The following is a 17,356-nucleotide window of genomic DNA, read 5'->3' on the forward strand; positions in this document are numbered from 1 at the left end:
TTAAGTATTTAGAAGCTCCGGTATTAATTATAACTTTATAAAAATAGTAAGTATTATATCTTAATATACTATTAACTATAAAAGTCTAGGCATCTTTTATTAAGGGTTTAATAGGCTTTAAGGCGTGATTTTCGCCTATTATCTAGTATATAAGGGAAAGAAAAGTAAGGTTATCTATAAGAATATTAGCTATAGTTATTAGTAAAGTAGGAGCGGCAGGAGTAGCTAAAAAGCTCTCGACTAAAGTAAAGTAGGAATCTAAGTAATATTTCTTTTCTTTATTTATTTTCGCTAATAAAGCCTCAAAAGCATTATTTACTAGTTTGTTCTTATTATACTTACTATTCTCTTTACCTTTAGCTTTAGTAATATACTATATATAAGTATTATTAAAGCATTTATTAAAGTTACAGGTATTTCGGGATCTAAACTAATAAATATTTCTACTTCTAAATTAAGCCTTCTTAGCCTCTTATTTCTCCGGTATATACTTCTATAAGCGGTATTCGGGCTTCTTATATATAAAACACGACTTGGGTATATAATTATTATAATTATAAAGCTTAAAATAGTTATTACGGGTTCCGAAATTATAATTAGATTCGTATTAATAATTTCCGGAGAAATAATAGCTTAGAGAATTCTAAGAATAGTATTATTAATTAGTAAAAAAGATTTCTGGATTAGTTTATTATTTGCTCTCATATATAATAATAAATAACTAAAGCTTATTAATAAGCTAGCCGAGATTTATAGGAGAATCTGAGATTACGTATTTATATATCCGGAAGCCTTAGTAAGAGATAATGATTTTATTATAAAGAAATTCGGTATTTCGCAAGTTAAGTATAAAACTATACTATAATTAATATAATTTATTAATTAGTAATTAAATAGTCTTAAAGATTATCTTTTCCAGGAATTTAGCTATTATAAAAGCTAATATAGTAGTATTTCATATATTCAAATTTCGATATTCGAATTTAGGGCCTTTAAAGAAGCTATAAATATTAATATAAGCTTCTTTATATATATATTAAAAGAGCTAGTTACTATAGAAGTAGTCTTGAGCTAGTTCCTTTAGTATAGTAGGAAAAGCTCATATTAGTATCTCTTATAAAAGCTTTATATATTAGTAAATATCGAGAAAAATAGTAAGTTTATAGTTAAAATTATTATTAGATCTATTATACTTTTATTCTTTAGTATAGATCTTAGTAACTTCCCTAATAAGTCTTATAATTAAAGGGAATTAGGAGTTATTCGGATATGGTTATAGTAATAGTAATAGGACTAGTAGAAATATATTATTTATTTCTAGAGCTTTTATATTAGTATATAAATCTGGTAAAGATATAAGATATAATAATAGAGGAAGTAATAGAGAAAGTAATAGTATAGGAATATTAAAGATAATAGGTTCTAGATACTTATTTTTTATAAGGGTAATAAAGCCTAATAGGATTAGTTCTTTAATAAGGTCTAGTCTAGCCACTAATATATTCTTATTTAATTATATATATTATATATTTTTCTTTATAATAGTATATAAAATATTTATAATAGTATTAGTATTACTATTTTATTATATAAATATACCGCTATATTAAAGAGTCTTATATAGATATAATATCTCCGGGAGTTCAAATTTATTAAAGTTCCCTTAATAAGTGAAATTCTTGAAGTTATATCTAAATAGCTCCCAAAGATTATTATTAATTATTTTATAGAGAATATATTAAAATAGCTTAGTATCTAAGAACTTAGTTATCTCGTCTACTTTAATAGAATTTAGATTAATTTCATATTTCTACTTTCTTACTAATTTCTTATAATTATTATTATATATAAAGTAATTAGATTAGATAAATCTAATAAAGAAATTATCTATTATAGTATATTCTGCTATTATATATTCTATAGGCTCGTGCCTAGTTTAAGATATAGTAGTTTATAAGAAGAGTAGATTTATAAAAAGGTAGTTTATAAAATAGGTAATTTATAGAAAGTATTATATTTAAGGTAAAAATTTCGTCTATAACAAGAAATTTAGGAAGTGAAATTTAAGGAGAGAAATACTAAGGAAGTAAAATATTAAGATTCCGGGAGGACTTAATAATTCTAAAGCTTAAGAGCTCCAGGAATTTAAAAGAAAGTAGTTTTTAAAAGAGTTTTATAGGAATTAAATAGAAATGAAATAGGATAGTTAAATAGCTAATTATTTTAGTATTTAGTAAGATTAAGTGCCCTTCCTACCTATATAACCAAATTATAGGTAATAGGACTAATAAATATTTCTTTCTTTAATATAGTATAATTGGACCTTAGTAAGATTAAGTGTCTTTCCTACCTATATAACCGAATTATAGGTAATAGAATTAATAGTTATTCCCTCTTTAACTAGAATAATAGCTTTGCCCCTAAATAACCGAATCTTATATAAGTATAGCTTAATTTTTCCTGATCTATATATATAAACTAATTAGTATTAGTTTACTAGTAATATATAATACTATTATATAGGTATGAAAGTACTATTTATATAAGGTTAGTAAAGTTATATTTAGAAGTAGAAATTATAGTATTATAATATTAATATGTAATCCCTAAATCTACTAAGCCTAAAAGGGTCTAGTTTACTAGTCGAGTTACTAATGGGACACGAGGTCATATAACTATATCCCGTATCCTATATCCTATTACTCATGTCTTATTACTTATATCCTATTACTTATATCCCGTATTCTATATCCCGTAACTATATACGTGATTTCTAAAGAAATAGCTATACTAATAAAAGTATTTATAAAAATAATTAAATATAAGAATTTCTTTATTAGCTTTATAAATCTCAATTCTCTAATAATATTTTTAATTTACTATTAAATATATTTATTAAATGCCTTTATATTAGTTTCCGAGAATTTAATAATTTAAATAGTAATTAATAAATTATATAAAGCTTCTAGTTAATAGACTAATATAACATATATTTCTTTAATATATTAGATAATATATATTTCTTTAGTATATTAGATAATATATTAATTCTTAATAAAGAGATTTTAATAAATAATATCCTTATTATTTATAATAATAATATTTTTTATAGAAATAATTTAAAGGTTTTTATATTAGTATTTCCATATAAAAATAATTCTAGTAAATATTTATATAAATAATACTTTTATTAAACTTAAGATTATAATTAAAAATAAGGCATTTATATTTCTTAATTAAGAATTTAGTTTTTTAAAGCTTTAATTACTTTGCCTTTATAAAATTATTAGTTCTAATAAATAAAATATTATTAGTTTAAAAGCTAATAATTCTAAAAAGTTATTTATTATAAAGGAAATAAGAATTATAAATTAACTATTCTATAAAAAGCTTATTAATATAATAGAAATAATAAGTTTTAAACTAGTAATTCTCAGTTTCTAGTATATTATATAATAGTTTTATAATCTTTAAAATAGAATTATTCTTTAGATTTAATTCTTTAATAAGCTTATAAAATGAGTTAATATAAAAATTATAATTAAATAAAGTTATTATATAAATACAATTCTATAATAATAATAATAATAATAATAATAATAATAATAATAATAATAATAATAATAATAATAATAATAATAATAATAATAATAATAATAATAATATAATATTAATAATAATAATAATAATAATAATAATAATAATAATAATAATAATAATAATAATAATAATAATAATAATAATAATAATAATAATAATAATAATAATAATAATAATAATAATAATAATATAAAAATAAGACTTTAGAACTAAAAATAATCTTATATATATTTTAATAAAAATAATAATATAGTATTAGAATTTAAAGTTTTCTTATAAGTACTTATTTATTTTAGGGCTAAAAGAAGTTCCTATAATTATTTTTAATTATTTGGCTATTCTAGCTTATAATTACTAAACTATACTAGAATTAGAGTTTTATAATTTAATTCGAATTATTAAAATAAAAGTAAAACTAATACTTATTATATAAAAAGTAATTTCTTATTATTAAAGAAAAATAAGCTCTAAACTTTATTATAGGCTTATTTAGAAATAAGCTTAATACTAATTATATTATATAAATTAAGTTAAAAATTTGGGCTTAATTAAATTTTAGTATTATAAATATAAATAATATTTCTATTTCTATTATATAAATAAGTATTAGATTTATATAAGCTTTATAAGAAAAAAGTAATAAGCTATTATTAATTCTAGTTATATATAGCTATAAAATATAATTTATAATTTATAATAATTGAAATCTTTATAAAAGAATAAACCCAATTTTATTATATCTGAAATATTTAAATTAATTTTATTTTTTAATAAGTATTATATGATTTATTTTATTTTTTTAAACTATTTAAGTTTATTTAAAATTATTAGCTTACTTTTCTTAGTAATTGCCTTACTAGTTATTTCTTCTTTATTACTTATTTCTAGAATATTATAATAAATTAAAGAAGTTTTAATATAATTGCTTTTAAGAATTAGATCTTATAACTCTTTTATTAAGAAATAAAATAATAAGTTTATATTTTTAGAATAATTTGAATTATTATTATTCTAATTATAATCTTAACTTATTAGTATTAGATTATAAGAACTATAAATTCAAGATTAGTATATATATTTCTTTATCTTATATATTTTATAGCTTGCCAAAAAAAATTATTAAATTTTATTATAAGTAAAACTTTTAAATATTCAATATTATATCGGATTAATTTATATAAACTCAAATAAATAAAGAGAAGTTTATAAAGAATAAATTATAGTAATTTAATTATTATTAACTAATATTTGAATAAGAAGGCAACTAGTAAAATTATAAAGCTATATTTTAGCCCAAATAATAGAATTCTTTTATTAGAAGTGTTTTATTAAATAAGAAATCAAATATCTAAAGATATTTAAGAAAATATAAAGCTACTAATAATAAATAAATTAGATAGCTAAGAATAGTAACTAGAGGCAAAAGTAAGAAATAGTAGCCGGATATAGAAATAAGAGGTAAAGACTAGTACTAATAATTAGGTAATGAATTTGATTTACTAATATTAATAATTTAGTAATTCGTAATACAAAAGTATAAATAAAGTAATTAATTAATTAAACTTTTTTATAAATACTAACTTTTAGTTAAAAGTAAGATTTAATTAAAGATATAATATATAGCTTAAGATAAATTAAAGGCTTTTATTTAGATATAGAGAAAGATACTATATATTATATTTTTCTTAATTACTTTAGATATTTTATATTATTTCCTATTATTAAATATAATTTTAATCTATAATTTTTATAAAGAATAAGTTGCTTTCTTAATTAGAGGAACTAGTAGCTTAGAAAACTGTTTTTTATATAAGTTCTGTATTATATTTAATATATAGCAGCTATATATTTCAATTCGTGAATTAAAGAACTTAATATTAAAATAATAGAAATATATTATACTTTAGTAATACTAATATATTAAGAATTAAATAAGAGCCAAAAAGATTATTTTTATTTCAAGTAATATAATAAAGGAATACTTTGGTATTATTACTAAAACTTTTTATAAAATTAAGAAAGAAGTTATAATAATTATTTATATAGCTGCGAATATTAGCTTTCGAGCTCTTCTATAAAAAGTTATTTTAGATAACTACTTACTTGTACTTCAATTAGTGGCTTGGGCTATTAAAATAACTCGACTTTAGTATTTTATTCAAGTTTCTAGTATATATGCGAACTCTTTCCTCTCTAATAAAGATATATTATTTGTCTAGCCCTAATAATGCGAAAGGAAAGCTAGAGAAGATTCTATAGACCGGTATAACGAGGCATTTATAACGCTTTCCTTGGGCCTATATATATTCTAAGTAATTAATAGAGCAATTAATAATATTATGGTTTCCCAGCCTGCCAATTCTACTCTTGCGACCTACTAGCATCGGACCTGCTATTACTCAATCCTATAAAATATACGGCCCGCAAGGATTATGCCCTATCTCTATACTCTATATCCGCTTAATGCAGCCAATAGAAGGAAAGAGAATCCGGTACGCACCAACCTATAGTAGTAATATCCTTAATAAGATTCGGCTGGATTTAGTTGTGAACATTTTGCTTCAATACGCTTATTTAGGTAGTTATGGGGTAATTCATGCGTCTTCGTCCTATTATATCCCCAAGACATTAGAGTGAATACTGGAACAGCCGTTCAAGTACTTCCCCGGCTTACTGGGCTACAAGGATGGTAATACCAATCTTCGTTTAGGACCAGAGAGTAGAATAGTATAAAGAAGCAGAATTCTACCAGATTAGATCTCGGGCATGGCAATTTTGTGCTCCATTATTACGCCGACTGGGAAGTCTTAACGGACCCTTGACATTTGGCTTGAATGACCACGATATCGATCGGTTCGCTAAACTCAGGATAAGGTATATCTTCAAAGAAACTTTTGGAGAAGGACTTCTTATGCAAAAGGCGGGGGGATCGGTCAGCGGCCACTGGCTTCGGCCAGGCTATAATGATCCATGCTAGTACTTGATGGAGGATGTCTTTCCCATGAACCTAGTGTACGGGATGATTTCTTAAGTAAAGTCAAATCGAGTTTCTGTCAGATTACTTGTCTAAGCATGCAACCGTCAATGCTGCAACCACAGCTATCCATGTCGTTATTGCGACTGCTCCCCTGTTTGCGAAGCCCCTTTCACTTTGGACCTTTTCACAATGCATGTAAAATGCAACATTCTTCAAATTAGACATCGACTCAAGTGTTCGGTTGAAATACTTACTGCACCAACTTCTCACAATAATTCCTTTCCTCTCACTGAGAGTATACGGCATCTCCATCGTTGTCACATTAACCCCATTTGCAGTTTTGCTCCCACTAAACAATATATTCATCACCTGTGTACTCTGATAAACTCTCAAGTTCAAGCGAGGATTACTCAACTTTGCTGCAAGAAACTCGCCTCTGAAGAGCTCCTCGTCTGATCATCTGGATTCACAGCGAAAGGAGTATATTGTGAACCGTTCATACTCCTCCACTGAAACCGTCTGAAATTGAGAATTCTGCAGCCGAAAAGGCTTCCCGTTCGTAGGAAGAGATAAGTTGATGTCACAACTCGAACACGACAACCTCATTTACACCTACAGCAGTAGCAATTTAAAAGGTGGGTCTTTAGATAGAAGGGATGAGCGATGTTACGCAGTATTTGGTTTGCCAGCAAGTGTTGAAGTTCAAGCAAGCTACTGCCATACACAGAATCAGACCACGACTACCCAACCTGGCCAACAAAGCCAAACCCATCACTACCCAAAACATCCCACACCTCCAAAACTATAATACCGGTAAATCGACATTTCCGATATATTTAAAGCGCTAAATAAAAGAAACTAAAAAAAAAACACTACTCGTCGTGGCGATAACAATTAAGGATAACAAATGCCAAGTAACTGATGACGCTGCGCTCATTAAAGAAACAGGCGAAGGCGGAGAGATAGAGGATGTATTACTCCTACCCTCCGTTCTCTCCGCAAATCTCATCTCATTATTACCGAAATCGAAAACCGCCACCACATTCTTAAGAAAAGTGTCGCCGAGAATAACGCCCGTCAATCCATAGAGCTGGACACCCTCATTCGACACCACAGCCGAAACACAAGTCCCATCACCCACACGATACACCAGATCCATACCATTGTGAAAGAAAGTTTGGCCCCCTATAGTAAAGCCTAGGTTTGGCGCTCGTGCATTACAGTCGATGGTATATGTAATGGGACTAGTTTCCATATTCCACTGTCCAGGCGGCTCGAACAAATCATTAATACCGCTCGCGGTCTCTGGATCGACGTAGTTAAACCAGTTTCCTGTATCGACGACAGCGAGTGCGGTGGTAGAGTTCGTGGTTGTGTTGTGTGGGTTTGAGGCAGGACTGAATATTATGCCGGAGATGTTTATAGCCCACCATGAGCGGGAATTTGCAATACCGCCGGTGATTTCTGTGGGTAGGGGTGCGATTTCTACGGGGACGGTGGCGAATTTGGGGTTATAGGATACCGGGGGGAGGCCTCCGAGGGTGAGATATCCGCCTGGACCGGTGGTGGCATTGAAAGGTGTTCTCTCGAGCGCAATACTGAAGTACGCCTCCTCCACCAAGCCTTCCTGAGCCATGCTATTGAACAAGGGATTGTACGTGCTGGCGTTGACAGAGTATGTCGTATTGTCGGCATTGACTATTGAGCCGTTGTGGCTCGACGTCATGGATGGATACCCGAAACCTACTATCCCGGTGTAAACGCCGTCTCCAAAATTCGAGGATGTGTTGACGACGCCGATATGTTGACTTGTGACTGTTATTCCTCCGAGCGTCACGTCCTCCAGCCCAAAGAGCCCGCTGACCCTACCCGCTCCGAGTAGTTCGCCGAAGTACATATCGGAAATTTCGTGGAAGGTGGTGCTGGGTGTGTAGGTCTGTGATCCATAGGTACATGCTTCTTGAGGAAGAGTCGCATTGCTGGTATCGTTGATGCAGACCCAGTTGGGGCCGAGAACCCATATGTCGCTGCTCCCGGTGTCGACCAAGACTGAGAGGGTTTGGTTGCCGAATGTTACTTCCGTCTGGAACGTTAGCTCGTATCCCGTATGCCATGATGTGAGCTGAGTGCTGTAAGATGGGAGTTGCGTTGTGTTGAAAGATGCTTTTCGTTGAAGGTGGAGAGTACGTGGGTGGGACAGCTCCGATGCCTTAATTGCACATGTAGATATACAAAGGGAAATGAAAGGGAAAATAGACGAGTGCATGGTGAATAGAAGCAGACGATAAATTTCTAGAGTGGCTCTCTCAAAGACGGATTTCGTGGAGAGGCTTAGAGTGACTACTTATACTTTTGCCGCTACAACCGGCTGACATTGTTACATCTTCCTTGGCCGATGATCCTTGTATTCCGTGATGACGAGGCTCAGCGTAGACAAAGTGTAGCAGATCATGCCAAATCTATTTTCGTTCTAGAGAGTGTCGAGCCAGTAAGTGTATCTAGATCCAAGACAAGGCTATTTGACTCGTGCAAGATTTACGAGGATCAGCCGCCCCATTCTTGTTTAGAAGGGGAGCATTACGGCAGCTTCCTCGGGTTTACATGGGATACGTGGACTAGGCAGTTTGTGCCAAAGGAGGGGATGGTAAGCGAGGAGGAAATTCTTGTACACGGGAAGCTGCATGATTACGGGATATAATATACGAGAGCTAGCGAAAACTTACCATTTCTACTTTGGGGGCTGGGGCTCTTTCACCGCTGTGGGCAGGCTTGGCGATGATCCTGGAACGGTTGGAACGATCCAGGGCAAAGTACCTTACATAGTAAATTTGTATAGGAGGTACTTCCTAATTAAACGAGCCTCACGAAAACTCAAAATACTTCTTTTTGCCGCATCGAGATAAGCTTAAATCTAAATTTCCTATATATAATATAAATAGAAAGCTAGGTTCAAATAGAGTAATTACTTAACTAAAAGTTTTTTTATACGATTAGTAGTTATAAAGTTATTTATAAGTCTAAGTGGAAGTACGCTATAAGCTCCCTATAATTATAGGGCAGTTTAAGGCCTAAGGTACAATCTCGCTTAGGAACGATCCGGATCGTTCCAGGATCATCGCCAAGCCTCAGATATCTACTTCGTCTTTGAGAATAAACAGCATTGCTACCTTCCCCCTTAGGTCGCTGCCGCCGGGGAATATGCCACACCTTCGTTGACAAGGCGCAGGGGCAACGCCATCATGCCTTGCCAATCTGCAGGCACTTGTGCGGCAATAGCTCTGACCTCACGCGGGCCAGTGTTCCCGACAAGCCAGAAGGGCTTGAGGACCACGACCAGTGCAAAGTAGTGGGCCATTATCACGAGTGCCCGTGGCTTGGCCTCGCCCACAAGCTCAATGAAGCGCTGGTCGACAAGCACGGGGAAGAGCATCAACCGGCGTCCTATCGGGCCCAGCGGATCGCCCTTCTGCACCGAGTGCCAAATGCCACCAATGTAGCTAAGAGTTGACTCGTACGCCCGTCGAACCCCATCGTCCCACTGTCCCGGTTCGTTCTCGCGGCACCCATCCACACTAGTACCAGCTAGAAGGAGGTGCTGCAGGCCCTCGCGCTTGTCGGTGCCTTCGCGCTCGTCGTGATCCCACACCACAGGGGTGGCTCGGATGAGCCTGGCAGTCTGAGTGGAGCTGTCATCGCCAACCAGATCCCAGGCGGTGCGAAAGATTTGCGCGTGACTTTTTGTTATCCTAAGCCACTCTAGGGGCGGTAGGTAAGGATCCAGGGGGCGCTCCGAGAGCACGACAAAAGCAATGAGCCGAATGATGTTGGCGGTCATGATTACCATATCTACATTGTCGCGCGAGAGCTGTGCTAGCTCCTGGTGGTGATGCTGGAAAACTAGCTGCAGATAGAGCTGGTGAAGGTCGCGTGCCGTGGCCACAGCCGTAGGTGAGGGGATGGAAGGGTCTGCGCCTCCTGTCGTCTTGGTCTGGTGAAGGGTGGCAATTGCGTAGACACTGTACAGCAGGGAGTCTGACTTAAGCGCGGCACGGGGGATCGCCTTGACAAACAGGTCGAAAGAAGTGTTCTTGTCAAAGGCGATCGACGGGCCAGTCTCCGTAATATAGAAATGCATTAGCTCCAGCTCCAGCATCCGCCGTCGCCTCGACTCTGAGGGTTCGCTGGGGCTATGCCGGGGAGACTGCTCTTGAGTATCAGTACAATTTGCGTTCCATAACCTAGAAGAGTCCCCGTCTCTGGATTTCTGCTGGGGTAGAGTGGAGGCCGGATGCTCGTCTGCCTCTGCGAGACTTTGGGGCGGTTCGATAGCAGTATTGGGTCCAGACTTGGTGCGGCTCTCGGTCGCGGGATCATAACGATCGTATATGCAGCATACGCCATGTCGCTCACAGTTGCGGCAAATGGGCTTCGCTTCGTTGCACTATAAAGAAGGAATCTGTTAATACCAGGATTGGTTGTTTTCGCCAGAGTCCGATGGCGAGTAAGGAATCTGAAGAGCTGGAAGTGCGCCTTACCTTGACCCTACGTGACCTGCACCTCTGGCAGCCTGTTCGAGATTTCTTATGGTGCACTCTCGAGTTGCCCACCCGGATAAGGCCCTCTGCATTCAGACCATCCACGAAGACGGGCATGATGTTGGACATCCCGCTCAAGTGCGATCCACTCGTGGAGTATCTGTTGGCATGCGAGAGTGAATCTCTGAACGAGGTACGAGGTGGCTTAATTGCGTTTTGGACGCCTCCGAACGAGGTACGAGGTGGGTTAACTCCTACACCGAAGATCACTGAGGGTCTCTGCTCCTGGTTCTGACCAATAAAATTCGCTGCTGCAGCTTACCCGCTGGTCTTACATGGTGTAGGAGTTAACCCAACTAGGTAAACACGGCGCAGCAGATGTCAGCCCAATTCCTCGCTTAAACCTAATGTCGACCTCGTTTTAGCAACTGCCGAGCCCTATTCCTGTTTCGGCTGAACGAAGTGCTGCAGCGAGCAGGAGACCTAATTGGGAAAGGGGCAGTTTGAGTAGACCCTATTTTAGGGAGCCTACTCGGCTGTTCCCCCCTGCTTAATCGCGACCGTTAGAGTCTCTTAAAATTCGGAGCACTTGGGGGAAGGTTCCATGAAGAAAGAATATGGCTCCAATTTTTGAAGACATTCAGAGAGGAAGATAATGCAGTCCGGGAGTTACGCTGTGCGAAGAGGGTGTACTGAGGCCATTAGCCGGCTAGCGGACAAAACCGAGAAGCGAAAAGTGATTTTCTGATTTTCTGATTTTCGCGCCCACACCCCCCCACCACACCTTACTAAAAAAAAAAGTACAGTATATACGCCTTATCCTCGACTACTTCTAACCCCCCCTTAGCTTGTATGGTCCGTAAGGCAAATCCTATAAATTACGAGATTATTGCGATATATTTCTTAGTAATATAAATACTAAATTACTCGAGTAATAGTACTTTTATATAATTTTATTAATTAATTACTAAAAAAAAAGTAATTAGCCGGCTTCTCAATTAGTTTAATAGTTTAATTTTCTTATTTCTAACCTTGGGAATATTGAGGAAGTTATTAGACCCTATTAATTACATTATCCTAGAAGGGCTTATAGCCTATAGTTACCTGATTATAGTAATTTGCAATAAATACTTAATTTTATATTATATTATCCGGCCCAATTTTGGTACGATTTTACATAGTAGTATAGGTTCTCACTTCGTTAATTAGACAAGCCAGCAACCTTACTATTATTGTATTATCCAAGCCGAAACTCACGTATGGATGCTATATCCTCTAATTAGGAATTCTGCCTTGGGGAGGGGGGATATACGGGGCGCCAGTACGAAAATCAAAAAATCAGAAAATCACTTTTCGCTCCTCGGATTTGTCCGCTAGCTAGCTGTGGGCCTCAGTATCTAGCGGGGTTGGAAAAGGCCCTTTAATGCCGTGTTTACAAGCGCTAAAATAGTAGACAGTGAAATAGAGCAGCCGCAATTTTAATACCGCCACAAAAATAACGATTAATAACTGCCGCAGTCTAGTCATTAATAACCAACCCCACAACTACTCCTCTTTCCACTCCATTCGACCTCGGCTAGGCATTTGAGCAAGGGGTAATGGGAAACAAGGTGTATCTTTGCCTGGCCCCGAAAAAGGCAATTGCGGCTGGAGCGCTAGTGTCAATCTGCTTGATACACCTTCCACTTCAAACCACAACCTCTCTTCCTTCTTCCCCTTCAACTTCACATAGTGAGCTGAGTAAGGGGTAATGGAAACCGAGGTGTGGTGCTGGCTTTGTTTCGCCCTCATAGAAAGAAGTTGCGACTGGCAGCGATTAGCTTGACATACCTTCTGCTTCAACTCCCCACCTTTCCACCTTCCTCTTCCTTCAACTTCTGAGATACACCGGCTTCCAGTTATCCCTTGGTCGATTTTTGATGCGTACAATCGACAGAAGCGGATGCGAAGGTGAGAAGGACAGAGTACCCTGGTCACAACCTCTTTGCCCAACCTCAACCGCGTCGATCCCACCACCTCACTATCTTCCGAGATCAAACCTCACCCACCGCATGCATGCTTTGCATCTCAGCAGCCACTGAATGGCTCATCAGGTGCGCAAGGTTCACAATGACTATACTGAGTTTCCTACCTGCAGCTGCCGCTGACAAAGAGCACGGTGAAGGCGGCAGCACCCACATTCCGATTCCACTGCTGTGATCAGTTGTCCAGAGATCCGCCTCCGTGCCACTATCCTTTACGACCTTTCCTACGGCTTTGAGATGCCTAAGCAAGCACATTTCGAGGGAAACGCCGTGAGGAAACAACTTTGGAAAATTCAACAAAGGATTCAATTCAACTTCACCGATGTAGATTTCGCAACAGACTTGCAGATGGCATATTGAGCAAACATTGGGCAGGCCTGCCCACCCTTTCTGCCTTGTACTTCATGCTTACAATACTGACATCTCTTTGGTGCCAGAATCATCGTTCCGAACTCGAGATACTTACGATACACTTTTCCATCGCTGTCCTGCGGCTCGTGAACATCAAAGCTTTAGGCCGCTTGGCACTTTGTGTTGGAAAACAAGTGTCGTCTTCTTCGTTTCTTTACCCGTGGTATTAGAGTGGGTACCCCTCTTTTCGAATACCTTGGGCTGTTCGTGGGTATCAGATCCTTTTGATAAGTGACAATTCGACCAGAGAGTACAAGCAGTGGTTGGGTCATTGAGAGCCATGAATAGGACCTCGACCGCAGTACAGTGTAGCTCGTGGGAGTACTCCTCAATCGCTCGGTCGGATTTGCGACGTTAGAGGGGAATCATCAAGTGAGGAGATGATCCGTTCCTTGTTCTGGATCCTTCGGTACTTTGCTTTGAGTTCTGAGGCGAGTAAACTGCCCTTCCTGGGGTCCATGTCGGTGGTTCTATACCACTCGCGGTGAGAGGGAGATAGACAAATGAGTCAAATGAGTCAAACCGTTGTTTTCAGCTATTCTGTCGAGGATCGGAGAACTTTGACAGCTCACCTGAGTAACAGTACAACCGTACGCAACTTAAGGCTGAGTGCTTATTTGGGCGGTAATGCCGCGTTATACGAAGTACAAGCATGACGATCATTGCGCTCCAGGAGGCGGACATCAGACCCTGCACACTGCCGTCAGCAACCACATACGGAAGCTAAGATCGAACCAGTTGCACCGCAGATTTTGGCTGCTCGTACCAAATTTTTTGGGGATGTAGAACAAACTAGTGCGGCCGGGTTCTGAGGATTCATATTGTTGCACGTGCACAAGAAACCCCAATAGTTGCGGCCGTTTTCACCACTGCAACCTTGTTGCGAGGAAGAGAACGCATTGGCGTTTGATTGCTATGCGTTCTGTTTCGTATAACCTAAAGATGTCTCCTATCTCGCCTCTCCTTGCGCGAACATGAGCCACGCCGTACACGGGTTCTATGTTCGAATACAGGAAGTCGGAAATACCGCTCGTGGACCAAGTGAACAAGTGACCTCAAGATCCACGTCAGGTACGTGCTGCTGTGTTGCTTCCCACAGGAACAGATGGATCGAAGTACGGCAGCGGCTATGATGATACAGCGTTTTGCTTCGGTTCCGTGGATGAGGCTGATTGCGCCACGCCCGAGTCCCGCCAGATCTGTCAAGTGCCACAATCCCGATGTGAGAGCAGCAGTTCGCGGACTTCCTTCCATGCTTTTATGTGTAGCTCTGCAAAGGAATGGCGTGCAACAATAAGCATCCAGCAACACAGTGGACGGTCGGTTGAGAAGAACATAACGCTTCCGAGGCATCGGTACGCGAGGTAGCCAAGCACTCAAGTAGTCCACCCAAGTATATCATTGTCGTCTCCCACAAAGCAAAACGGGCCTCTGAGTGGCGTGGCTGTGTCCTGCAGCGCATGGTCATGGCAGATTGCTTCTATTTTTGGTGTGCTCGCATTTCCCTAGGCAGAAGGATTTCAGCTCTGATATAGACTTTGGGCTGCGCAAGTTCAAGGGATCAACCACCAAATTTGGATCTCCCTCTATTCCTTCGGGCTACAATCCTCTTGAAGGATTGCCGCTTCGTGTGTTAACTCACCGTTGGGCTCCCTTGGCAGGTTCGACCGAAGAAACTTTTGGCTCCATGTGCCTCTCATGACCCGCGAGTTGCAGGCCAAATATCCACGCATCCGTTGCAGTGCATCTTGACTGTATTGACGAGGGCACAAGTTGAAAAAGATTTTTTCAGGAGCCCACGCGAGCGAGGCACAAGTACAAAGAATCAGTGAATTGTGTTGTTGCGGCTGTTACTTGCTAGTTGTTATTGCTCTTTCCTTGGGACCGACACCGGACGGTGCCGCCTAGGCTCCGAATTTCGTTCTCCTATGATTGCAAAATCCTCACAATCACCCAAAATCAACAAGCACAATCACAACCTGAACATCTCGGAGTCCTCAACCCTGCTCTTTCACACTTAATACTGCATTAGCCAGTTATAATGGAATCTCGTTGTCTTGCCACGCTACTGGAAAAGGGCCTCGAGAGCAACGCAACTAGTACTGCTTCTCTACCATCCCAAGTCACGTCACTCGCAGAAGAAAAATCTCAACCTCTCCTCATCACGTGCCCTCTTCCGGCAGAGAGGGTCGATGAGAAGCCTTTCCGGAAGCTTCGACATGCCATCCTCACCGTGTACTACCGCCTCTTCACGCTCGTTATCGTGGCCAACATCATCGGACTTGTATTCATCGACCACCGTCACCGTGACAATACTTCATATGTCAAGGTCAGTTCTAGCGTGCGTCTTCATACCTATTCTTTACTAATGCGGACACCAAGATTATCTCGTCTGCTGCTTCTGGTAATCTCTTCGTCGCCGTTGCCATGCGTCAGGACTACATTATCAACTTCCTCTGTGAGGTCTTCGCTGCAACTCCCAAGAGCACACCACTCCGGATTCGTCGCATCCTGGCTAAAGTCTTTGAATTCGGTGGCGTCCACTCAAGTGCTGCGATCTGCTCCACTGCGTGGTTCGTACGCCTCGCAATCCATCTCACCGTGAGCTTTGAGAACGGCAACCTACGCAACATTCCAGTCCTCGCACTTGCTTACGTTCTCCTGCTACTCTTCACTGCCATTGTCGTTTTCGCCCATCCAAAGATTCGCCAAAAGAACCACAACACCTTCGAACGCATCCATCGCTTCGCTGGTTGGATGTGTAGCATGATCTTCTGGACACTGATCGTTCTCACTGCGAAAGCGCTGTCAGAAGCGCCAGGCGCCGAGCATACACCCATCTACATCCTCATCCGCCTGCCTTCGTTCTGGTTGCTCTCTCTCAACACCATACACAGTGTGGTCCCCTGGCTTCGCCTGCGCAGATGGGAAGCTACACCGGAAGTGATGTCACCTCACGCCCTTCGTCTCCACCTCAAGGCCAATATTGCAGATTTCTACACCATTCGCATTTCTGACAGTCCTCTTAGCGAATGGCACTCGTTCGCGTGCTTCGTCGACGCCAGGCCCCGAAATGGGAGCACGAACTCCGTGGTCATCTCTCGTGCTGGAGATTGGACGGCAAAGACAATCGCCGACCCCAAGCCCTTCTACTGGACCCGTGGCTTGCCAACAAGAGGTGTTCTCTACATGTCGCTCATATTCAGAAGTGTTGTCTTGGTCACTACCGGAAGCGGCATCGGACCCTGCCTCAACCTCCTTGCCATGAACCCCTCCACCCGCCCATCTGTCCGCGTTTTCTGGTCGACGCCAAACCCGCTCAAGACCTTCGGCGCGGAGATCGTTGGCAACGTCCGAGCAGCAGATCCTAACGCCGTTATTTGGGACACCAGGCAGTTTGGCCGACCTGACATGGCTGCAGTGACGTGGCAGTTGCTGAAGGAGTCAGGGGCGGAAGCTGTCTTCTGCATCAGCAATCCGAAGGTTACGAAGTTAGTCATTTATGCGATGGAGAGTCGTGGTGTTGCTGCCTATGGACCGATCTTTGATTCTTAGATGGTACATTGGGAGTTGCATAGCTTGCATTGCTTCAAGATGACACAGAGATGATATTGAATGTCCGACGTTGCAAAGCTACACGGGCTATACGTAGATGCGAATAAATAGCGCGATAGGGCGTCAATTTCCTAGCACAATATACTTTCGTGCTGAGGGGAGGGGCAGGAGGGAGCTCAAGTGAAGTCAAGATTGTGGCGCAAGCCAGCAAGCCACGACTGCAGCTCTTCGGCCTCGATGCAGCCCTTCGGACA

General features: G+C 38.7%; 4 protein-coding genes across 4 annotated transcripts; 2 read left to right on the forward strand and 2 right to left on the reverse strand.

Annotated features, from left to right (window-relative positions):
• Positions 1-5,916: 5,916 nt before the first annotated feature.
• On the forward strand, positions 5,917-6,237 carry K444DRAFT_529575 (uncharacterized protein; the record flags this gene model as incomplete). The annotated part of the gene is made up of 1 exon (XM_024874821.1): positions 5,917-6,237. A coding segment is annotated over one exon (321 nt), but the record flags the coding sequence as incomplete, so codon positions are not given.
• Positions 6,238-7,149: 912 nt separating this feature from the next.
• On the reverse strand, positions 7,150-8,872 carry K444DRAFT_613139 (acid protease). The gene has a single exon (XM_024880292.1). The coding sequence runs from the start codon at positions 8,841-8,843 to the stop codon at positions 7,422-7,424; it is 1,422 nt and encodes a 473-aa protein (XP_024736443.1). The 5' UTR covers positions 8,844-8,872; the 3' UTR covers positions 7,150-7,421.
• Positions 8,873-9,598: 726 nt separating this feature from the next.
• On the reverse strand, positions 9,599-11,312 carry K444DRAFT_663643 (uncharacterized protein). Its single transcript, XM_024886850.1, has 2 exons — positions 11,113-11,312; positions 9,599-11,018 (listed from the first exon to the last, which is right to left on the reverse strand). Exons 1-2 carry the CDS (start codon positions 11,239-11,241, stop codon positions 9,753-9,755), a joined length of 1,395 nt encoding a protein of 464 aa, XP_024736444.1. The 5' UTR covers positions 11,242-11,312; the 3' UTR covers positions 9,599-9,752.
• A 3,209-nt stretch (positions 11,313-14,521) lies between these two features.
• K444DRAFT_629953 (uncharacterized protein) lies at positions 14,522-17,102 on the forward strand (the record flags this gene model as incomplete). Its single annotated transcript, XM_024883128.1, has 5 exons — positions 14,522-14,618; positions 14,653-14,902; positions 15,057-15,175; positions 15,584-15,876; positions 15,930-17,102. The coding sequence occupies 5 exons, from the start codon at positions 14,522-14,524 to the stop codon at positions 17,100-17,102; spliced, it is 1,932 nt and encodes a 643-aa protein (XP_024736445.1).
• Between the last annotated feature and the right edge of the window lie 254 nt (positions 17,103-17,356).

The sequence above is a fragment of the Hyaloscypha bicolor genome, assembly GCF_002865645.1.
Source record: "Hyaloscypha bicolor E unplaced genomic scaffold K444scaffold_83, whole genome shotgun sequence".
Lineage (NCBI taxonomy): Eukaryota > Fungi > Ascomycota > Leotiomycetes > Helotiales > Hyaloscyphaceae > Hyaloscypha > Hyaloscypha bicolor.